Genomic DNA, 22,904 nt, shown 5'->3' with positions numbered 1-22,904 from the left:
TCCGACGGCTCAGCCGGGGGTGCAGGGATGGATGGATGGATGGATGGATGGATGGATGGATGGATGGATGGATGGATGGATGGATGGATGGATAACACACGGCTCCCAAAGGCTCTGCTCTGGCTGGAAGCCCTCGGCAGTGGGCTGGTGGCCACTCCCTCCCGGAAATGTGTGCTGCAGACACCGAGAGGGTCAGGACACCCCAGCGCTGCTCCCCACACTGCTGCCGTTCCTGCAAGGCAAGGACAGCCCTGGCTGGGCTCTCCCAACCTCCATGGTCAACCTCCCAACCTCCTGCTCCTGCCTGGGCCCTGCAGAGCAACCCTGGAAGGAACCCCACGAGCAGCGGTGTTCCTGGTTCCTCTTAGGAAGCGCTGACAGCCCCCTTTGGCTGGGAATATGGCAGCACTCACGGGCCAGGAACATGGATGGGCTTCAACTCCGTGTCTCCTTGGCGTGTGCGTCATCCCGGAGCAGCGTGTGGGATGCGCTCACCTCCGTGAGGAAGCGAGTGTGGAGCGTGCCTTGGCAGCTGCTCCAGCTGCAGGAGCTCCTGGTGCTCCAGGGAGGAGCTGGGAGTGCAGGACGGCTCCTGTGCAGCTCATCCATGCAGTGGCTGCAGGGCTGTGCTCTGGAGAGCAGAGGACCCTTGGGGAGGGACACAGGAACCCACCAGGGATCCAGCAGGCTGCTTTGGAACCCGGCAGTCCCTTGGGGGTCATATCCAGCTCCCAGCCTGGTCTGTGCCGCCCGGGTGCCCAGTGCCGTGCCCACTGGCCGTGCCCATGGCCCTGCAGGTGCTGGCACGGGGCCAGCCACACGCCAGTCCCTGCGTGTGCACGGGAGCCGCTGGCTGCCAGCACAGAGCCCGCATTGATCCAGAGCTGGCACAGCGCCCAACGGGCCAAGGATGCTGGCAAGGAGAATCTTCTTAGCCGTGCCAGCGGGCTCTGCCATCCTCCTCCTGCTCCCCCCTGCCTGCCCACCTTGGCACCGGGATGCCTGGCAGGGAATCAGGCTGGCACCTCGGGCAGCAGCGGGCGTGTGGCTCCGGGGGAGCCCCCACCAGCACGGGGGTGACCGTGCCCTGTGTGCGTGTCTGCTGGAGCCTGACCCCGCACAGATGCCAGCCTGGCACAGCACAGTGCCCGGCAGCTGGGCACAGCCCCAGGAGCCAGCGTGGAGCTGCGTGGCATGGGGAGACTGAGCGTGGTGGGCAGCGTGGGGATCGGGAGAGGATCATTACTGCTGGAGTTAATTAATGGCAACAGATCGAAGCAGACAAGGGAACAAGAGAATTCCCCAGATAGTGGCTGGGAGTGGCCATTTCCTCCCTTCCTGGCACCCCGAGTGGGCAACTGCATCCATGTGGAGCAGCACGGCCCCACTGAGAGCTGGGATTCTGACTCAGGGTCCCCAGAGCCAGGCAGGAGCATGGGGACAGCAGGACACGTCCTGCACGTCCCCAGCGCAGAGCAAACCTCCCTGGCACACGTGTGTGTCATTCCGTGCATGTCAGTGTGCACACATGGATGATTCTGTACATGTCTGGGTGTGCACACTCGTGTCTGTTGCACACACGGGTTCTCCTGGCATGCTGAGGGTGCAGGATCTGTGCTGTCAGCGCTCCTGGAGGGACGTTCCAGGGTTGTCTTGTGCTTGGTCTGTGCTCTGTGGAAATGGGAGGAGTCTCCGTTACTGTGGGGTCAGCCCTGAGATCACCTCCCCCCGTGTCAGGATTTTGCTCCAGTGCTTTCCCATCCCTCCCAGCTGCTGCTGTGGCCATGGCTGCCCACTGCCAGCACCTCTGCACTGGACAGGGCTTGTCCGTGGCCACGCAGTCACTGCCATCCCCAGGGCCTCTCACGGAGCGGTGTCCTGCGAGCAGGGAGAGCAGATCCCCCGTGCACACCCAGCACGGGGTGCCCTCTGGTCCCGGCCATCCCCGGGGTGTTCCCCACCCCACAGCTGCAGCCAGCGGCTCCCGGGTGGTCCTGGCTGAGCGTGGGCTGCCGAGGCCACCTGCGAGGGGCTGCCTGTGTGGGACCAGCTCCTTCCTGCCGCACTGGGACCCCAGCCAAGGGCAGGGGGGTGGGGACAGCCACCTCCCTGCCAGCCCCGGGAAACATTCACCTGGCTGCCTGACCCCTGTGGATTACAGGAGGGGCAGCTGGCACTCCCCACAGCCCCCACGCAGGTGGCACAGCCAAGCGGAGGTGCTGGATGCCATCTCCTCTCCAGGGCAGCCACCCATCGCATCCCTTGCTGTGGCTCGGAGGCCCGCCGGAAAGTCGCCAGCTGGCAGGATGCTCCATCCCGCTCAGTCGCCACGGCTCCAGCGCCCGCAGCAGGGATGTGTAGCTATGTCTTTAAGAAGGGCCTGGGCTGGGGTGGGAGAAGCGTTTCCATCCAGCCTTTCTCCAGAAACCTGGTTCGAGTTAGTGCGAGCGAGCGGCTGCCAGAGCTGGCGCTGTGGCCGCCTCCCGCCCCCGGCCAGGGCAGCCGCCGGTCCCTGCTGGCCACGGGGACTCGGGGCACCCCCTGAGCTGTGGGGCAGCCCCCCCCCCCCCCCCCCCCGGCCTTGGGGCCGCTGCGGAGAGGAGGAGGAGGAGGAGGAGGCAGAGTTGGGTAAGTGAGAGTTTTATCCTTTCCCTGCCCCGCCCCGGGAGGGCCTGGCAGGACAAGACAGGGAGCGATGGGTGCGCGACATGTGGCTGTCACCGCAGGTGGGTGCAGGCGGCAGCAGCCCCGGGGCTGGCACAGCACCGAGGCACGGGCATGGTGGGATGGGGCCAGCTGGGCACCCAGCGCCCGGCCGGGAGGGCTCCGGGCAGGACACGGCGATGGTGGCAGCGGGCACAGCCCCCGGAGGGGTGCGGTGCCCTCTGCTCCTCGGCACTGCCCGTGCCCAGCCCAGGGACTGGATGTGTCCCTCCTCTTCCTCCTCAGCCACCCGGGCTGGGGCAGGAAACCTCCCCAGTGACCCCAGCGGGAGGAAGGTGCCCTGAGAGGGGCTGGGGGTCCAGTGTCACCTGTGGGAGGTGCCAGTGCCACCCCTCGCACCCCACGTGTGCCGTGAGAGGCTGTAAATGGCAGGTAGCAGTGGTGGCGGCACGGCACGTGGTGGCAGCCTGGCTCCGCGCTGCTGCTCTGGGGGCACCCAGGGGAACCTCTGGGGGTGTGGGCGCAGGTTGTGGGGTGATCAGGGCTGGGGCACCCTGTGCCCTCTGCCTGACCCCACACACACTCTGTGAGAGCTCTCACACTGCCGGGGGTGGAGCAGAGCCGGGTGGCCGCACCCTGCAGCCCTGGCACCCCGGGAGCGGGGAGGGCACCCGTGGGTGCCGGTGTGGGCAGGACGGTCCGGCCCCGCCGCAGTTACCAGCTCACAGAGCGAGGAAAGATGTTCGGTGCACGGAAGGAATCCCAGGAATGCGGAGCCTGGAGGGGACTCGAGGTGGCACGAAGGTGTCACGGCAGCTCCAGCCCTGCACGCAGATCCCCTGCCAGGCCTCGGGGGCAGCTTGGGGGTCACCTTCAGCGGGGCACCAGAAGGTGTTGGGGGGCTCGGTGTGACAGCTCTGCCCTCCAGCTCGGCGGGGACCCTGCCGGTGGCTCTGCCGGGACGTGGCACCTCTCGGGGTCCAGGACAGCCCCGGGAGCGACTGGCCATGGGGCCGGGAGCCCTGGCCCCACTCCCCGGCCCTGGCCCGGCCCCAAGCCGTTGTTCTCCAATGAGCTCATCTGCCTCGCTGATGCTGAGCTCTAATATGGCCTCTTGGCCCGAAAAGAACCAGCTCGGCCACTTAGCAAATGTTTATGTGTTCTTCATAGCTGGGTTCTGTGCCAGGAGAGGAACGCGGAGCGGAGCCGCTCCCGCGCTCGGGCCGGACGGGGCCGTGGCACCGGCGCTTCCCCGCTCTGCCACCGGCACCCTCCTGCCCCTGGCATGGGCACGGTGTGCCCGGTGTCCTGGACGAGCCGCCCGGGTCTGTCTGGGCTCCCAGGAGCCGTGTGGCCAGGACAGCGCCGGCAGCCGCGAGTGCCCACGGGGCTCGAGGAGGATGCGGAGTCCGGGGCTGTCCCGCACAAGGTGACAAATGACAAATGGCTCGGAGTGATGGGCACCTTGCGAGGCTGCCCAGGGCAGGGAGCAGAGCAGCGGCCACGCTGTCGGATCGCAGCCCCACGACGCAGAGCGGGGCTGTTCGTGCAGGGGCCGCTGCCCCCCTGCCTGACACCGCGTGCTGGGCTCGGCCGGGGCTCGGGGAAGCGGCAGGAAGTATTTTCCTGATGGAATTTCTGCCAACCACCCCCAGCTCGCCCCAGTCCTTCACCTCCCTGAGGAGTGCAGAGGCTGGGTGAGGTGGGTGGGAGGCACTGCGCTGCCTGCAGCCCCATGCCCGGGTCCCTGTGGGCTGAGGCAGTGCCACAGCCCAGCCCCAGAACAGGGACACAGCCTGGGCAGCCACGGGGTGCCACCGCGGGGCCCCCGCACCGCTGCGCCTGTCACACCCACCTGCTCCCACATCAGTCACACAAACTGCTCCCTGCACCAAGTACTGATCCAATTTGTGGCTGTTTCCATAACAACCTCCCAGCGCTTTCTGGTCCTTTCTGTTGCTACACGGATGCCGAGATCCGATGTGTCGGGGATGCTCCGTCCTGGGACGCAGCGACTGGGCTGAGCCATCCCAATCCCTCTTGGCTCAGGGGTGAAGGGCTGGACACGCTTCTCCACTCTGGGATGGGGTTTTTTTTCCCCAAGAGGGGAAGGTGAGGTTTGGGCCAGGGGAAGGAACCCAAGGGCAGTAGCTGATCCAAGATTCCTGGGGGTCTCTGCATGCAGCTGAGCTTTGTGCAGTCATGGCACTGCTCGGGACACTCAGTGACAGGAGTGGGGACCTTGGAGGCACTGGCAGACAGAGACGACCCTGTTTCTCCTACCTGAGATGACATCACCCCCAGGCCTGGCTCTTGCAATGTCCTGCAGGTCTCACACGGTTCTGGGCCGAACCCAGCCTCAAAGCTCTTCCCACGCCTCCTGTGCACGGCTCCAGCTGCTCTTGGAGCTGACCTGTCTGCCTCCTGTCAGAGGTCCCCGAGCCCTTGCCTCCATCTCTCCCCTGCTCAGCCCCCCACCCCACAGGGCCAGCATTGAGGTCCCCACCCAGCCCCGAGCCCCCCGGTGTGCCCAGCCCCAGGAGCTCACACGCAGCCCCATTGCCCGAGGGGTGGCCAGCCCTGGCACCACCTCATCCCCACCACCCCGGGGGGTGTCCAGCGCCAGGACCCCCCTCCACTCATCCCTAAACCAAACAACTCCCCAGGGGCTGCCCAGCCCGAGGGCCCCCCACCCAATCCCATCACCCCACCCCCCTGGGGGCTGTGCAGCCCCAGCATCCCCACACCAGCGGTGTGAGGGTGCCTGGCCCCGGCACCGCCCCACGATCACCCTGATACCCCCCATCCCCATCTCCTCGGGGGGTGTCCGGCCCCGGTGCTGCCATCCCCATCACCCTGGTATTCCCGAGTCCCAAACCCCGCAGCCCATCCCCATCACTCCGGTATTCCCGAGCCCCGCGCCGCCCCCGCCCGGCCCCCGCAGCCGCCGCCATTGGGCGCCCGTTCGGCTCGGAGGGGGCGGCGGGGCGGGGGCCGGTGCCGGTGCCGCCCGGCGCGGCTCGGCTCGGCTCGGCTGGGCTGGGCTCGGAGCGGAGCGATGCGGCCCGGCCCGGCCCGGCCCCGCGGCTCCTCCCCGCGCGGCTCGGCGGGCCCGGCGGGGGGCGGCCGGGGGGCGGCCCGGGGGCGGCGGCGGCGAAGCCCGGGCCGGCCGGCGGCGGAGGATGGGCAACGCGCAGCGGAAGGGGCCGCGCAGCCAGCGGCGGGGCAGGATGCGCTCGGCAACAGGTACCGGCGAGGGCGGGGCGGCACCGGACCCGCGCCCCCGCCGCCCCCGCAGCGCCGCCGCCCCCGCGACCCCCGCGACCCCCGGTGCGGCGGCGGGCAGCGGCGGCTCGGGCGTGCTCGGGCTGCGGCTCGGAGCTCCGCGCTCCCCCGGCCCCGGTGGGTCGCTTGGAGGACACGGGCAGAGGTCACCCCGGCCGAGGCTTGGCCTCCCGACGGGGACGGCGCGGGATGGGACTGGCGGTGGGGCCACCGCCGTGTCCCAGTCTGTGGGACAGGTGCTGGCTGTCCGAGCGGCGGGGAGCCAGCCCCGGGGTACAGGAGCCAGCCCCATGCAGTGGGGAACCAGCCCTGGGCATGGGAATCCTATCCCAAGGTGTGGGAAAGCAGCCCTGGGCACGGGGCTGCACCCCAAGGTGTGGGAGCCAGCCTGGGGACAGGGGTGCAGCCCGAGGTGTAGGAGCCAGCCCCGGCAGTGGGGAGCCCCTGTAGCTGCTGTCCCCGGAGCTGGCCCCCCCAGGCAGGGAGCCCAGTGCTGTGCAGCCCCCGCGCCCCAGCTCCTGCTCCCACACATCGCAGTGTGGTGGGTGTCTGGGGGCTCCTGCACCACAAACCATCTCGGGGGGGCGGACAGCCCTGCAGCTCTGCAGGCAGCTCCTTGAGGGGGAGCAGAGGGAGTAGAGGACTCACTTGGGGCTGGCAGCGGGCACGGAGGGCAGGCGCCCTCTGAGGAAGCAGGGTCAGACAAGCAGGACCTGTCTGGTCACTCTTTTGTCCCCATGTAGTTCAGGGCAGTTCAGCCACCCTCCCCAGTGCTCCAGCTCTTCTTCCAGCCCAGCTCCTGGGAATGCCAGAGGAGCTGGGAGCTGGAGTCTGCCACAACTCCTGGCACCAGGCCCATCAGAGCCCTGGAGTCCCGGAGTGCAGCACGCTGGGCTCTGCTGGCCCTGGCTCCTGCTGCCCTTTCCCTGCCTGCTGGCTTGGGAGCAGGACACAGCGGTGTGGGCAGCAGCAGGGAACTGCCAGCCCTGGGAGAGACCTCGGCAAGATTGCTTAGAAACTGCAGGAGAATGGGGACTGCTTGTCACAGCCCGAATGACTGTCACAGCTTAATAATCAGTGGGCAGAGAGGGTGGCAGCACAGCCTGACGCTGCCTAATTCTGCAAGTGCTGTTGTAGCAGTGGGTGCAAAGCACTGAAATGGGGCACAAGAACTTGGGGTTGCACAGGAGGGGAGCAGGAGAGAGGCTCAGCTGCGGGTCAGAGGGGTGAGAGATACAGGCTGCTCGGTATCCATCACATCACCCTTGGCTCCCCTCGTGGGGCACAGGAAGTGGGCAGTGGTTGGGCTGTGGGGGTCAGAGGGACCACGGGGTGCTGGCCCATTCCCCACCCGGAGGCAGTGCCCACCGGGTGCTGGCCTGCAGGTCGTGGGGGCTGAGGGATGCTGTGCCAGCTGCTGCCCAGCACAGAGCCCTGCGCTCCCATTTGCAGGCAGGGAAGATGAGCAGTGCCCAGAGCATCGGATGCTGCTCTGCTCCCTGCCTGCCTCTCCCAGCTGGTGCCACTCCGAGGGAGAACTGATCACACTTCTGGATTGTCAAAGGAACTCTTGGAGCTGCGGGAAGGGCCGGGGGGGGTGTGGGGCCAGGCTAGGTCAGAGCTGGTTCATCTCTGTGCTCAGGTCACAGCTCCCCGCCAGCCTGGAGATCTCCAGCAGATCTCCCTCAGGTCCCCTCGGGTCTCCTTGCATCTGGCTGCTAGCAGGGGGCAGGGAGAGGGGGATTTGGCACTGCATGGCTCAAAACCCATCTTGGGTGCGAAGCACGAGCAAATACTTGGACACTCCCAGGGCTGCCGGGACCTCAGTGCCTGGGGCATTCCTGGGCACTTGCACACATGCTTCCATGCAGAGAGGCGGCAGCAGGTCCCGGCTGGAGCGTATCTGCCAAGGGAGGGAGCTGAGACTCCATAAGGAGCAGCCCTGTGGTGGGTGTGGGTCGCTGGTGGTGTGGGATGTTCCTGAATGAAGCCCGCGCTTGGGGCAGCGTTCCTGGCTCTGCTGCAGCCCTGGCTCCCAGGAGCCTCCATCCTCTGGGAGAAGCCAGCGCAGCTTTACAAAGCCCTGGGGCACTGGGAAAGTGGTCCCCGAGGAGCCTTTGCTTCAGGCTTTGGACGGAGCTGGAGTGAGACGAAGCTCTGAGAGTTCCGGCAGCTCCCAGCTCAGAGCCAGGGGGTTCAGAAGGGCTCTGTTTTTGTCTGCTGTAGGGACTGGGGGAGCTGGTGGGCAGTGGCTCAGCCGGGCTGGGGGCAGCCACAGGCTCCAGGTGCTGCTTTACCCACGAGGAGTCTCGTGGTTGTTCCATGTAGGAAGAGCCATGCTCTGCTGGGAGGACAAGCCCACCACTCTCAGAGGGTGCTCCAGCCACAGTTGGGGGATATTTTGGTTCTGTGAACACCTGTCCAGCTCGGGGAGTCCTGGCTGTAGCATCCCTCTCCAGGTGCTGCAGCAGGGATCACGCAGAGGGTTGAGCATTCCTGGGCGGGTGGATGTGGGATGGGCTGTGCAGAGCCGCGGTCCCTGCACCGTCCTTCCGCGGGGAAGGAAGAGGGGCCGGGGCCAGGACAATGGGCTGTGGCGCTGACTCAAACACTCAGTTCCTGGTCGCTTCCTCTCCCCGCTGGAGCTGGAGGCAGCAGGACGGGGGAAGCTCAGTGCTCCCAGCCTGGTTCGAGGCAGGAGCTCCTCGCTGGCCGGAGCAAGCGGCCTCCCCCTGCACTCACAGCCATGGCCAAGGTGGAGTGGCTCCTGGCACCCTGGCAGCGGGCAGGTAAGACAGGCAGCAGGGCAGGGCTGAGGGGGCAGTGGGGGCGGTGGGATCTGCAGGCACTGCTCACCCTGCAGGGCAGGACCCCGGGCTGGGGGCAGCTCTTGGGCACAGACCCTCGGGAGGCCATGCAGCAGTCCCTGGGATCAGGGCTGCCCAGCAGAGCCAGTCTTGTGCCACCTTTCCCACACTGGCCTGAGCTGTGGAGTGTCCCTGTCCCTTGTAAATCCTTCTGCCATTCCGCAGCCTAGTGGGGTGTCCTTGCTCTGACAAAGCAAAGAGAAAGACAGAGGCTCCCAGCCCACGTGTGCCACCGACCACCCATCAGTGCTGCAGGGACAGATCCTGCCCGTCCCCGTGGTACTGTGCCCTCCCGGCAGCTTCCACAGGCTGGTGGCAGCAGGAGGGAGGAACGTGGGACCATGGGACCGTGGGTGGACACAAACATCACAGACACCAAGGAGCCTCGCTGTTGTCACTGCTCTCGCTCCTGCCGTAGCCGATTTCAGGTCTCAGCCCCTTTGTCCCAGGGCCTCTGGCCGCATTCCCCTCTCAGGCGACTTCCTCACATTGTCCCGGCCCCGGAGTGTAAAACCAGCCAGGCACAGGGGAAGCTGAGCTTTCCTGGAGGGACCCTCTGGAAGCAGCCTCTGGCACAGGCAGCCCACGCCGGGCAGAGTGGCGAGCACTGCCTGGGCTTCCATGTGCCACCGAGCAGTCCCAGCCAGGCTGGGGGCGTCACGGCAGCCGCCGTGGCCACCCTGTGCCCAGTGGTTCCTTTGGCCATGGCACGGTGATGTTGGGCTGCCAGGACCGGCTGGGTCTCACAGGTTGCCATGCCACGCTTCCCGAGGCTCTCAGGAAAGGCTTGTGGCTGGAGTTTTGCTGGGAAGCACGGGAGAGTGAGGATTGCAGAACGAGGAGGCTGCCAGGGAGCCACGGCAGGTTTGGTGCAGGAATCCGGGTCCAGCCAGACTCTGGGGCTCCGGTGCCTGCCCCAGTGCTGCTGCTCTGCCCCAGGAGCAGTGGATCTCAGCCCCTGAGCTGCCTGAGTCCACCTTGGCTGGTGAGGTCCCTGGCCAGGCCCTGGTGCCAGTATGGCCATGGGCAGTTCCCATCCCCACAGCACAGGCCGATGGCACACCGGGCTCCTCCTGGGCCAGCCTTGCTGGCCAAATCCTGTAGCACACACACCTCCCCTCCTGCCAAAACCCCTGACCAGGGCCCGTGGCGCTGCTGGGACCGAATGTCCTCGCACACTGCAGCTCTGAGTCCTGCCCAGGGACAGGGACCTCATTGACTGGTTTGCTGCTCGTGGTTTTCCTGGAAACCTCACGTAATCATAATCCAGTCTTCCCCCCACGAGCTGAGGGACCCCACAGCTGCCAAATCCACCCTGCCGCCAGCAACTCCTGCAATGCCCTTATCTCCCATCAGCACAAAAATCAGCTGATTCCCTGTTAAACAGGGAGGCTGGAAGAGCAGAAAACCCCTGGCAGATCCGGTGTGTTGTTTCTCAGTGCCTGTGGTCCTGCTGGGCACCCGGGGAGAGCTGGGGGACGTGCTGTGCCAGGGTCCTGGTGTGGGGTCTGGGCATGGCACCCCTGAAAGGCTCCCAGCCCCCCGGCCTCAACCACCAGCAGGTCGGACACCTGTGCAGGTGGGGATTGGAGCTGTGCCACCAGACATGTGACAGTGGGAGGTGTCCTGGAGAGGCTCGGGTTTGGACATGGCACAGTGTCTTGGCTCATCCCGGGCACACGGGGCAGCTCTGCTCAGTGAGCACCGCTGCCCTGTGGCGCTGGCCCTGGCGGTGTCAGCAGAGTGTCCCTCCAGGATTCCCTTCAGACCTGGCCGGGCATCCGGCCCCGGGGCTGCCGTGCCCGCGGCTCCGCGTCCCGCAGGGAGCCGGTCCGGTTCGGCGGGGGGTGAGCTTGGGACAGGAGGTGTTTCTGCAGCCTCTGCCAGCTCCCTCTGTGCGCTCTTCTCACTTCCTCTGCGCTCGCCGCGGAGCAGCCTGCGCCTGGCTCCGGGCACGGCCATGTCCCCAAGCCGGCGGGAGCAGCCCAGCACCGCGGGCAGGCGGTGGCAGTGGCCGGAAGGCGGTGGCGCACGGCTCGGGCACTGCGGCACACGGCTCGGGCCGGCGGGCTCGGCATCGGTGCCGGCCCCGGCCCCGGCTCGCTGCCCTCCCCTCCGGCGTGCCCGGTGCTCCGGGCCGGCGGCAGCAGCCGCGGTGCCTGTATCTGTTGCCATGGCTGCTGTGCTGATGGCGCATCGCCTGCTGCTGCTGTTACATCATTGCTGCCACTGCTCCACGCTGGCACCGAGGGTCCGAGCGGCTCCAGACGCGCCCCCGGCACCTCCTGCGCGTGGGGAGCGAGCCTGAGAGGGAAAAGTTTGGCGGTGAATTCAAGCGAGAGGCGTCGTCTCACAGGAGCTTCGGCCTGGACTGAAAGAGCTCCGATGGCTCTGTCAAATATCTCGCTGTGGATTCGGGATGCCTGGGCTGTGGGTGAGTAGGGATGCTGGCATGGAGCAGGGGTGGCTCAGGAGATACCGAGGGGCTGCGGGTCCTGCAGGGATGCTGTTCCCGCAGGAGAGAGCGGAGCTCAGCCCCCCTTCAAGCGAACTTCCCTGGAATTCAGCCTCAGTCCTTGTGTACCCGCCATGGCCACGGCACGCCGAGCCTGGGCACCGGCTCACGCTCAGCAGGGCTGCGGGGCTGCAGCATCCGCTGCGTCCAGCTGATGGTGCTGACTCTGGGAACACCTCGGGCAGGTGTCCATCGACAGGCAGAGCAGGGGATGCTGCCTGCTCCCCCCTGCACGCCTTGGGGCCAGCAGGGAGCATGGTGAACCCTCACCAGCCGTGCCTCAGTTTCCCCAGCAGCAGGGCTGGCCAGGCTCAGGTGGAGACGCTGGGGCTGTGGCATGGAGCTGTCTCAGGCTCCGCTGTCCCTTCATCTCCCGCAGGCATTCCCCAGGGGCTGGGAGCCCCTCGGAGGTATTTTGAGCTCGGAGCCTGTCTCTGATAAGCGTGGCAGGAGGTCACTGCCAAGGGCATCGCTCAGCTCAGCTGTCCGGGCCAGCCGCTGTGCTCTCCTGCCCGGCACTCCCGCGTGCCTGGGGCACCCCGTGCCCACAGATGGGGGTGCCAGCTGGGCTTCCTTGGGCACTCACGACCTGCCCTTGAACAGAGCCTGATCAGGCTGCCCCCGAGTACTGCCCGTCCCTTGGGAGCAGTGTGGCAGTGGCACTGAGTCAGGACTGCTGATCACCCCATCGCCGAGCTGTGTGCCGTGCTGGGCTGGGAGTGCCGCTCCCAAAACCCTCAGAGCCACTGCTCCCTGAACAGCCTCGGAGCGGCTGCTCCCAGGGACACAAAGCCCCAGGGTGCCGCTCACTCTGGCTCAGTGCTGTCCTTGTGGTGCAAGTTTGGGACATCCGGGTGCCAGGAGAGTGCTCGGCTCATCCATTCCTGCCCCCAGCCCTTGTCCCCAGCCGGGGAGATGGAAGCCACGATGCCCGTGCCGTGGTGATGCCAGCACCTTGGCAATGCCAGCAGCTCAGCAGTGCCTCAGGACTGGGCTGTGTCACTCACAGCCCCAAAGGAGCACGTGGCAGCAAAGGGGGGAGCTCCACGGGGAGAACCCCGGCACGGCGCGTTCCCCTTCTCCCCCGCAGCAGGGCAGGGTGCTGGGCGTGGGTGCTGCCACGTTTCCGCCGCGCCCAGGGCGGCCCCGGGTTTGGTGCTGTGGTTTCCCCACGTGGTCGGCGCCCGGGTGGGTGCTGGGGTGACTTGGCAGCAGGGCCGAGGTGCAGAGGTGAGTGCCGTGCTCTGGGGAGGGCGGCAGGGGCTGCTCAGGAGGGGCCTGAGCCCTGGCTGCGGGCGGCTCTGGGGGATGCATGGGCAGAAGGTGAGGAGCATCCGCGGTGCTGAGGCCAAAGGCTGGGGCTGTGCGAGCCAGGATTAGGGGTGCGCCCTTGGGGTGCTCTCAGAAATGGCAGGACAGCACTGGATCCCCCATCTCACCAAAAACAGCAGGTCCTGGGCTCTGGGGTCTGCAGAGGTGAAGGTGTGGTCTCTGCCCCTGGCACTGTGGGTCACATTTTTGGGGAGATGCCCAGCCTTGCCCTGTGCATGGCACACACATGCACATATGCGCCCCAACACCACTTGGTTGGTATGGAAACAAGTCAAATTATTTAGAGGAGGAAGAAGGGGGAAAAAAAAAGGAAAAAACCCAGTGTTAAGGCCCGTCGTTATGGAAACAAATTATAAAAGTAACTAGGCTGGGGACATGGCACCTTGCTTTGGGGTGCTGGGCGTTGTGCAGGCTCCATCAGCTGGGGGAAGGGTGGGCATGAGGGCGCCCAGGGGCACGGGAGTGTTGTAGGCAGGATGGCACCTGGGGCAGGAGGGCACCTGGGGCAGGAGGGCACCGTGAGCAGCAGAGGGGATGCACAGGGTGCACAGCAGGTGAGCTGGGCCACAGCTGCCTGACCACTGGGGGCAGAGTGAAATGGGGCTTGTGCTGGGGGTGCCACGCGTGTTTTGGGGCCACTCCCCTTCCCAGGACGTGGAATTGCTTCTGCAGCCTCAGCTGGGGCCTGGCACGGAGCAGGCTTTGGCAGCAGGGCAGTGGTGTGTGGCAGAGGGGAACTGTTCGTCACACTCTGGTTATCAGAGAGTCTCAGCTGGTGGGGATGGGGACAGGGACCATGCAGATGAGGATGAGCCCTGGATGGCCAGGGATGAGACCCTGCTCATCCATGTCCCCCTGTAAAGTTCACAGAGACCCACTCAGTGCCTGCCAGGGCGAGGACGGTGCCCGTGGTGGCACTCCCTGGAATCCACGCTGGGTACAAACCCCCATCACTCGGAGCACTGCAGGGTTCCCATGGCAAAGCCTGTTCGTGGGAGCAGCGCTCAGCTCCCCACAGGGCCACTGCACTGCTGAGCCCACATCCTGCTCCCAGGACTTTTCCACCCGCTGGGGGCTTTCAGAGGGTCTGAGCAGTCCTCACAGAGGTTTCCTTCCCCGGAGAGCTTCGGGGGTGTCCGTGCCGTGCCAGGGCACGTGAGCCCCGAGCTGCAGTGCAATGAAGAGTCGGGTCCCTGGCTCCTGCCCTTCAGTTGCAACTTCTGCTCCTCCACAGCCAGGATGTTGCTCCATCACCGCCTGCAGCGTTTCCTGCGCCCGGGCGCGGTTAGGCACGGGTGGCAGGGCTGGCTTCCTTCCCCAATTTCAGCCAGCTCCCTCTTGGCAGCCCTCAGGGATGGTGGCAGCGATGAGGGCTGGTCCCAGCGGGCAGCAGCCTGCCAGGGTGGGACACAGCCAGATCCTGGCATTCCCGGAGAGCCGGGCTGGGATGGGCACTGTGCTGGCACCGAGTTATCCCACAGCAGCACCCGCAGGGAACCCGCCCCCCACCTGCCTCTGACCCCACTCTCTCCCTCCTGCAGCCACCTCTAACCTGGACCTCGAGAGCAAGAAAGCCGCCCCTGCCAAGCTGCCATGGCAGCAGCCCGTGAACGTCTTCCTGGCCTCTGGGCGCCCACCGGGCATGGAGCAGCTGCACCAGGAGGCTCAGCTCAACCTGCAGAGCTTGCTGCAAGGTAGCCAGGGCAGGGGCTGGGCTGGGCTGGCTGAGGGAGGTGGGTGGGTGCTGCCCAGGCTAGGTGGCCACCATGGGACTGTGAGCCCATCTCCCACTCACTGAGCCACTCCTCGGACATCACCAGGCTGCAGGAGTTGGGTCCTGGGGGTCTCAGCCTCCAGTAGCCCCTCACTGATCTCTGCTCCCGAGTCACTGCTGCAGGTGCCAAAGCAACTGGGACCAGGATTGCCTGCGGGGGCCACTGGGGCCACCAGGGCACCCACGAGCCCCACCACAGCACAGATCTCACGACAGCCTCAGGGACCTGCCGCTGATCTGCCTAACTGGATCAGCGTGGCCACTGGTTTTGTTTCCGTCCAATCTCTGGCCCGGGCTGTCACGCGGCGCTGCCTCGGATGCTCCTCAGGCATCAGATGAGATCAGCAGCCCAGCCATCCCCCAGCTTGTAATCTCATTAAGTCAGCCTGAGCAGCTTTGCTTTCCGCCAGTCCACAGCCACCAGCATTAATTAGCTCAACAATTACAGGATGGGGACACACTGAGTTCCTGGCTCTCCCCACTGGGGCTGTTTCCCAACGAGACTCACCACATCCCCTGCCTGTGCCCCGGGAGGAGTGGGGCTGGCTGCTGGGATCTCTGGGCTTCTCCAGTTCCCCCAGACCCTCCTTGGGATCTCTGTTCCTCTCCTTCTGAGCCGCCTGTCCTGAGCAGGGATGGCCAGCTAGGCTGGGGACAGCCAGAGGGGACAGTCACCATCCCTTCACGTGCCCCCTGCTCCGAGATCTGGCAGCAGGAGCAGGGTGCCAGGCGCTGTTGTTCTTGCAGAGGAATATGAGGAGCAGTACACCGAGAGCAGGGTCACCGGGCAGACCTTCCGTGCTGCTGGGCACCTGCCCCCCGACACCTCCCCTGAGCCATCACCTCGACCCCCACCTGCCAAGCGCCTTGAGTTCGTGCTTATGGTGAGTTCTGGGTGGCAGGGCGGGCGGCAACTCCCTGTTTGTGTTCCTCCCTCGTCCCTTCGGTGGCTGACGTGCCTTTGTCCCCGCAGCCCCCGAGCCAGCGAGCGGCCGAAGAGGAGAGCACCAGCAGCACCGTGCTCGGTGCTCGGCCTTCTGACACCTCCCTGAGCCTCCCCACCAGCCCGGACAAGCAGCCCCCCTGGCCCAGGGCCTTCCCCCTGCCCCCCGTGGAGGAGAAGCAGTGGCACCAGCCCGGCTCCATCCAGACCAACATTGTCCCCATCAATGTCTCGGGTAGGGCATCACCCCCTGGCGCGGTGGGGGGACACGGGGTGCAGGCAGAGATGTGCCCCAGCAGCCATCTGGGACAGGGGGGTGCTGGGAGGGGGCTGTGGCTGTGTTCCTGGGGGTTAGGTGGGCACTGGGGCAGGGACAGCAGGGCCATGCTGGTGTCCATCACTCCCAGCCACCTCTCGTGCCATCTGCAGCTTTGTGCGTCTGCTCTGCTGGCCATGCAGGTCTCACATCCCTGATGTAATGCCCAGTCAGGTCTGTTGTCACCTGGGCTCTCGCCACACGCCGTGCACCTGGCCTGTCTCACCTGTGTCCCCTGTCTGTCCATCCTCTCGTCCTCCCCAGGCCACATCTCCCAGCAGCGTGTCCTGCCCAGTCCTTGCAGACACGGGTGCCACGCTCTGGCCCAGGTCAGAGTCTGGGGCTGGTGGCTGGGTGAGGTGCCTCTTCTGAGGGCAGAGGTGTCTGTCTGCCTTTCCCTCCATCGTGGAGAGCTGTGCCAGGGCCATGCTGGTCCCTCTCCATGCCTCATGTGCCCATGCCCCGTCTGGCTCAGCACGGCGCTGCGGGGTCCGGCCTCACCAGCACAGACCAGTGCCTGTCACGCAGCACGGGGCTGGTTTCTGGAGCTTTCCACCCATCCCACCTTCATCTGCAGCATTCCCACCGTGCCTCCATCTGCCCCGTGCTCACCCCACACGGCTCACACCATCCCCCTGCATCCCACGCTCCCACCCGTGCCACCATCCCAGGCTGGGGACACGCAGAGAACACGGGTGATGGAGGGGGCCGAGCTGCCAGCCTGGCTGTTTGTTTTGGCTACAGGGCAGCACTTTGCTAGGCACGCGAGTGCTCGTCACTCCCTGTTTAACACAGAGACCGCGATGAACCCCAAGTCCACCCTGCGGCGCAGACGGACCATTATTGGATTCCCTAACCTGTCCCTGCGAGACCAAGGTGACGGCAAGAACCGCGCAGGCGGCGCCCGGGCAGGGCTGGCACCCCCAGAGCTGCCCTGGTGGTGGCACAGCCAGCCCAGGCACAGCCGGGCTCCTGGAGACACCCTGACTGCGGGGACGTGCAGGCACCACACTGACTCTGAGCCCTCCCAAGCCGCTGGGCACACTGGTGACACTGGGCTGGCCTGGGGCTGGCGTGGCACCTGGGACAGCCCCTTCGTCCTGAGTCAGGGTTCTGAGGCAGGAGTCACCCAGCCCCGGCTCCAGCAGCTCCCTGTGCCCGCCTTCCCCACGGGCAGACCCTGTGGCAGGGTGCCGTGGCTGCGGGGCGCACACCTGGCCACACTTTGCTGGGGCTGGCGAGCTGGCCACGCCAGTGCCAAGGGTGTGCATGCGAGAGTGCCTGGAGTGGCATCGGACCCTTGGGAGCAGCAGCCACTGTGGCTCAGGGGCTCTGTCCTGCTGTCCCCTATGGAAGGTGCAGAGAAATCAGAGCCAGCCTCTCTGTGGGGGCAAGCCATGGCACCAGCTGCTCCAAGGCAGTTTTCACGGGGTGGGAGGGAGGTTTCTTCCCGTGGCAGTGGTCAGACCATCGACTGGTTGTCACAGCTCCTCCCTTGGAGTCAGTCAGACCTCGGCCCACCACAGCCTTGAGCATCCCTGCCTGCTGGGGGTGTTCAGAGCAGGGCTGCTGGCTCCTTCCCCATCCTGGCTGTGCTGTGACAGGTGGCACTGTGAGCCACCATGTCCCTCCCTGTCTCAGCTGGCAGTGCCTGACTGGCTCCTCCTGAGCCCCATCTGTGTCCCCACCATGGAGCAGCACCAGGGCAGCACTCTGGTTGCCATGGGACTGATGTCCCCATGGGTAGGGCCTCCTGCCGTGGCTGCTGGTTTGTCCATGGCACATTCCAGCCAACAGATCCGCACCTGGGCAGAGGTGCAGCCTCAAGACTGGGCCGGCGTGGAGGCAGGGCCGTGTCCCTGTGAGCGAGGCAGGACGGTGCTGACCAGGCTGTGTCTGTCCCCACAGGCAGCGCCAACGGCCCCACATCCAGCACCCACGCGCCCATCGCTGAGTCCCTGTCCTGCAGCTTCGTGCCTGAGACCACGAGCGGGGGGACGCCGCCCCAGGAGATCAGCCCTCATCCGCCCCTCTCGGCCCCGCTGAGGAAAACCTTCAGTGACCTCGGGGCCCGCTGCTGCCAGCCACCTGCTGCCATGGATGGGGCAGCCAACCCCTGTGCCAGTGCCTGCAATGGGACGCAGGGCACCCCTTTCTCCCCGCCCTGGAGCCCCCTGGGTTATGGGAGCCCCCCCAGCCTCAGCACTGGCCCGGGCAAGGGGCCCACCTGCACCTCTCCGGGCGGCTCCATCGCATCGCCCGGCCCGGGCTCACCGGCCACCTCCACCTCCTTCTTCATCGCCACAGAGGAGCGCGTGGGCACCAACGGGCCCAGCTTCTTCTCCGGCCCAGTGCCTGCCTCCCCGCCCAGCTCCGGGTGCACCCAGGGAGCCAAGGGGAATTTCCTGCCGGGAAGCCGAGAGGAGCCGGCGGCGGGGCCGGCGCAGCTGGAGGTGGAGCGGGCAGGGTGCCGCTTCCGTGAGCGCTCGCTGTCGGTGCCCACTGACTCGGGGTCCCTGTGCTCCGTGGACATTGCCTACGCCGAGACCCGCCGGGGCAGCGCCAACTACGCCCTGGGCTACCCCAGCGCCAGCTCCGAGGGCAGCACCAGCACCGACAACATCTCCCTGGGGCTGGAGCCCGAGGGGCAGCGGCGGCGGCGCTCCAAGAGCATCTCCCTGAAGAAGGCCAAGAAGAAGCCCTCGCCACCCACACGCAGCGTGTCGCTGATCAAAGAGGGGCAGGACGGGGACGCGGGGCTGAGCGCGGCGCTGCCCAAGGACCAGCGGCCCAAGAGCCTGTGCATCCCCCCGGAGCTGCAGGGTCACCGGCTGGTGCACGCCGACCCGCAGGGGAGCGCGGGCAGGGAGCCCAACAGCGCGGCTGGTCCCCACCCGTGGCACGTCACGGACTGGAGGGCCGGCAGCGATCCCTACCAGTCCCTCTCTGGCTCAAGCACCACCACAGGGACCACGGCCGTGGAGTGTGCCAAGACACGGGGCAGCTCTGAGTCCCTCGTGTCCCCTTCGGTCTCCAGGGCCACGACGCCCTCCCAGCTCTCTGCCGAGGCAGACCTCAAGACCTCCTCGCCAGGCAGGCCCACAGGGCTGATGTCCCCATCCAGCGGGTACTCCAGTCAGTCGGAGACCCCAACCCCCACCGTACCCACCTCCAGCATCCTGGGGCACTCCCCGCACCAGGTGCGTGTGAGGCCGCTGGTCCCCGAGAGGAAATCTTCTCTGCCCCCCACGTCCCCCATGGAGAGGAGCCCCAAGGGCAGGCTGTCCTTCGACCTGCCGCTCACTCCACCCGCCCACCTCGACCTCTCAGGGCTGAAGATCTCCCTGAAGGGCAAGACCAAGGTCAGCCGGCACCACTCTGACTCCACCTTTGGCACCAAGCTGGCGCAGAAGAGCGGTGCCATCGCGCCCATCATGCCCGTGGTGACACAGTCCGACCTGCGCTCCGTGCGCCTCCGCTCCGTCAGCCGCTCAGAGCCAGAGGACAGCGCCGACGGCCCGGAGCACACGGAGGAGCCAGCACGTGTCCCCTGCACGGGGCCAGAGAAGAAAGTGAAGCCACCCGTGGCAGAGAAGCCGCCACTGGCCAGGCGCCCCCCGTGCATCCTGCCCAAGCCCCCAGTTGTGCGGGAGGAGGGGCCCCTGTCCCCCAAATCCCCACCGGGCACTGCCGCCAAGGAGAAGGGGCTGGCACAGGATGCTTTCGTGGTGCTGCGGAGAGGGGAGCTCAGGAGGGCTCTGGGGGAGCCCCACTTGTCCCTGACCCCGGCGGGGCCCCGGCGGCTCTCGCAGGGCAGCCTGGACGAGCGGGGCGGCGCCGAGGGGGAGCGCAGGAAGGCCAAGGTGCCACCGCCAGTGCCCAAAAAACCCAGCGTGCTTTACCTGCCGCTCATGCCAGCCCCGGCGCAGCTGGGAGCTGCTGTGGGGGACCTGCCACCCACCCCCAGCCCCATCATCACGCTGGACACTGACCCTGCCTGCTGCGACCCTGACGCTGAGGATCCGCCATCCCCCGAGGCTGTAGGCACCATCCCTGCCAGCGAGCCCGCCCCGGAGCAAGGTGAGGGTCTCCTCACCCCTGTGGAGGGATCACCCCAGGGATAGGGTGTGACTGCACAGGGCATTCACTGCTGTCTTCTCCCTGCCCCACAGGCAGCTCAGCAGAAGCTGGTGCGGAGGAGAAGAGCTTTGCCAGCGACAAGACGGCCGAGTCCATCGCGGAGGAGGATGATGAAGTGTTCACAACGTCCCGCACCACCGAGGATCTCTTCACAGTGATCCACAGGTAAGGCTGGGACATGCACTGGAGGGGACAGCCTCTGTGCCCACTGCACCCCACCACTGTCACAGCTCTGGGTGTAGTGTCCCCCCACCACAACACCTCTGTTTTCCATACTGGGGCCAGTGTTCATCCTTGGGGATAGCCCGGTTGCTGCTGCCTTGAGCAGAGTGCGACCAGCAGGGAGGGTCCAGATTAGTCCTGCCTGCCAGGAGCACCACCTGCCATGCTCCTGTTGTCACCTTGCCCCAGCAGAGCAGGCTGGGCACCACCACGCCCCTCTCTCTGGGACCTCACCCCAGCCCCAGACTGCTCCCACCTGTGTCCCTTTGGTGCCTAGGTCCAAGAGGAAGGTCCTGGGGCGGAAAGAGCCTGGGGACACCTTCAGCAGCCGACCCACCTCCCACTCACCTGTAAAGACTTCAGGCTCCCCAACTGGCGAGTCCCTGGCAGCAGCAGCAGCAGGCAGCAGTGGGAAGTCTTCCAGCAGGAACGAGGATTTTAAAGCCCTGCTGCAGAAGAAGAGCAGCAAAACCAGCCCCGGTACTCGGCCATCTGCTGCTGAACTGCTCAAGACCACGAACCCGCTGGCCCGGAGGGTCATCACAGAGTTTGCCCCTGAGCTGGACGGTGCAAACAGCCCCAAAAGCCAGCCCTGACGACACAGGGGCCCCTCCAGCCGGAGGGGTGGCGATGGCTGCAGAGGGAGCGCTGCTGCAAAGGGCTGTCCTGGCTGCTGGGGAGCCCCTGTGTCCTGCTGGGGGCTTCTTCTGCTTTTGTTCCTTACTTGGAGAGCTGCTGGCAGAGAGGCAGCGGCCGGAGCCCAAGTCCTCATGACTCTGGGCCCTTCCCACGAGGGAAGCGGCTGGAACTGGCCCTGGCTGAGCCAGCTCCTGGGATTGAAGGTGCCTGCCCAGGAAGCAGAACAGGATCACAGCCCCGGTGCCGCCCGGTGCCCGCAGCGAAGCAGCTTCGGACTCTCTGGTCCCTTCGGCATGTGGTACTTTAAACAGCTTTTCTAATGCACAGTGGTGGTGATGTCTGATTCTCTTCCCTTTGACGCTGTACCTTGAGTTTCCCATGCAGAGGTCCCCTGGCTGAATTCAGCTGGACACACAGATGCACTTTGGGAAGACGCCAGGGGCTCGGCTGGATCTGCGGCTGCTTTCGAGGAGTCACAAGAGGTTCCTTGTCATTGCCCTGAGCATCCTCCCTGTCACACAGGGAACTGGCACCCAGCATCCACAGCCAGCGCCACCACCTCAAGCCAAACCCCCAGCCCTTGAAAGCCCCCAAAATGCTGCATTTTGGAGCTCCTCAGCTCTCAGTCCAAAAACAAACCCCGGGGTCTTCTCCACTGCCAGCCCCCTGGCCTCACTGCACAGCCACTGGGAGCCACCCCACTCCCTCCAGCCCCCGTGCCGGGGGTCCCTGCACCCAGCTGGGGTGATGGGGGTGCTGTGCCATGGGAAGGAAGCTCAGCCCCAGCTCTGCCTCCTGCATCTCCCCGACAGACCCTGCGACTTCTCCTGCTGCCCTGACCACCAGAGATCCTGGGATGCTCCCGAGATGGTGGCTGGAATCCAGATGGACATCACCTGAGCCACCTCCCTGGTGACTCCTGGGCCCCCCCAGGGCTGCCCACCACTCACCCGTGCCCACTGGCCACCAGGGAGCTGAGCAAGGCCGAGCGGGACACGTGCCATCAGGGCATGCAGGGGCCATGGAGGAGGGTTTGCACATTCCAGGTGGGATTTGTCCCCCTCAGCCCCAGCTGCCTCTTCCTGGCCTGGCTCCAGCCTGGGGGCCCAGGGACAGAGGCCATGCTCTGGGGAGGGAACACGAGCCCGGAGAAACAGGAAGGGCCAGCCGTGGCTGACAAGGAAACGGTGTTTAAGGAAATTTCTGCTGGATTTCTTGATGTGTTTCCACACACTCCAGCCCTCCTGTGCAGTGGGTCCAGGCAGCAGCAGGGCACCAGGGCAGCGCTTCAGCTGCCCCTCCAAGGAGCCTGGGCTGCTCTGGGGGTCTCTGCCCCACCAGGAGCTCTGCATCCCCGGGAGCACAGCCTGGGCAAACACTTCCCCATCCTTGCCCCCACCCTCGATCTGATCACACTGAGGCTCCAGTTGGTTCCCCTCTCCTCCCTCCTGGTACTCGCCCATCTCTCCCTTTCCTCTCCCAGGGCTGCAGATTTAAGCCTGTAATTAAGAGCCAGGCTGAGAAACTCAGGAAAAAAAAAACACACACACAAAAAAAAGCTCTAACGAATGTCCACATTTCACCCCCATCCTGTGGCCCCAGCCAGTGGCAGGGTGCTGGTGTGGGATGGAGCCAGGGCACAGTTTGGGAAGCTCTGGGGACGGGTACATTTTGCACATGACTGCTCAGGAAACCAGGACGGAGCCGGCAAAGGGGGCTGGGGGCAGGCACGGGGCAGGGACCTCCCTGCAACAGCCCCAGCACCACTGGCAGCTGGAGTGGCCAACGCTGCCGGGGCGAATGGCCAAGTGGGCCAGAGGTCAACTGAGGGACAGAGACTGGCCATGGAATGGAGATGGGCTGTGCGATGGAGATCCTGATTTCCCTGGCTGGAGGAACTCGCTCTTCCTGGGGCTCTTCCTGGGGCTCTTCCTGGGGCTCTGCCTGGCTCAGTGCCCGTCCCTGGCTCTGGCTCCCCGCTGGGCTCGCTCTGGCCGTGGCTGTCCTGCTGTGAAGGCAGTGGGGGCCCGGGAAGAGCCCCCGGGCTGGGGGCCGCCAAGGTGCCAACCATGGAATGTTGTACTTTTTATCTTGCCAGCTTGGTAAAGTGCTCCCTGCTGCCAACCTGTGCCTGTGCTTCTTTGGGCGGCCGAGGGACACACTGAGACACAAACACACACAAAAATACACACCAAAATACACACAAA

General features: G+C 66.0%; 1 protein-coding gene and 2 long non-coding RNA genes across 4 annotated transcripts; 1 reads left to right on the top strand and 2 right to left on the bottom strand.

Annotated features, from left to right (window-relative positions):
* Positions 1–1,499: 1,499 nt before the first annotated feature.
* Positions 1,500–2,473, bottom strand: LOC148222100 (uncharacterized). Its single transcript, XR_015806866.1, has 2 exons — positions 2,134–2,473; positions 1,500–1,671 (listed from the first exon to the last, which is right to left on the bottom strand). It is a non-coding gene; the product is annotated as an uncharacterized LOC148222100 (long non-coding RNA).
* A 1,509-nt stretch (positions 2,474–3,982) lies between these two features.
* Positions 3,983–5,162, bottom strand: LOC148222099 (uncharacterized). The gene is made up of 3 exons (XR_015806864.1): positions 4,948–5,162; positions 4,520–4,742; positions 3,983–4,341 (listed from the first exon to the last, which is right to left on the bottom strand). It is a non-coding gene; the product is annotated as an uncharacterized LOC148222099 (long non-coding RNA).
* Positions 5,163–5,835: 673 nt separating this feature from the next.
* Positions 5,836–22,821, top strand: NHSL2 (NHS like 2). 2 transcript variants are annotated; one of them, XM_088173334.1, is made up of 8 exons: positions 5,836–5,910; positions 14,205–14,357; positions 15,185–15,321; positions 15,411–15,615; positions 16,441–16,572; positions 17,605–19,776; positions 19,869–20,001; positions 20,336–22,821. In XM_088173334.1, the coding sequence occupies exons 1-8, from the start codon at positions 5,847–5,849 to the stop codon at positions 20,652–20,654; spliced, it is 3,315 nt and encodes a 1,104-aa protein (XP_088029460.1). In that variant the 5' UTR covers positions 5,836–5,846; the 3' UTR covers positions 20,655–22,821. The 2 variants fall into 2 exon arrangements, with proteins under 2 accessions (XP_088029460.1, XP_088029461.1); XM_088173335.1 differs by lacking the exon at positions 5,836–5,910 and adding an exon at positions 11,098–11,250.
* Positions 22,822–22,904: the final 83 nt, after the last annotated feature.

The sequence above is a fragment of the Sturnus vulgaris genome, chromosome 14 (genome assembly GCF_052056855.1).
Source record: "Sturnus vulgaris isolate bStuVul1 chromosome 14, bStuVul1.hap1, whole genome shotgun sequence".
In the NCBI taxonomy this organism is placed as follows: domain Eukaryota; kingdom Metazoa; phylum Chordata; class Aves; order Passeriformes; family Sturnidae; genus Sturnus; species Sturnus vulgaris.
Note: the sequence above shows the minus strand (reverse complement) of the source record. Positions and strands in the feature narration are given on the sequence as shown.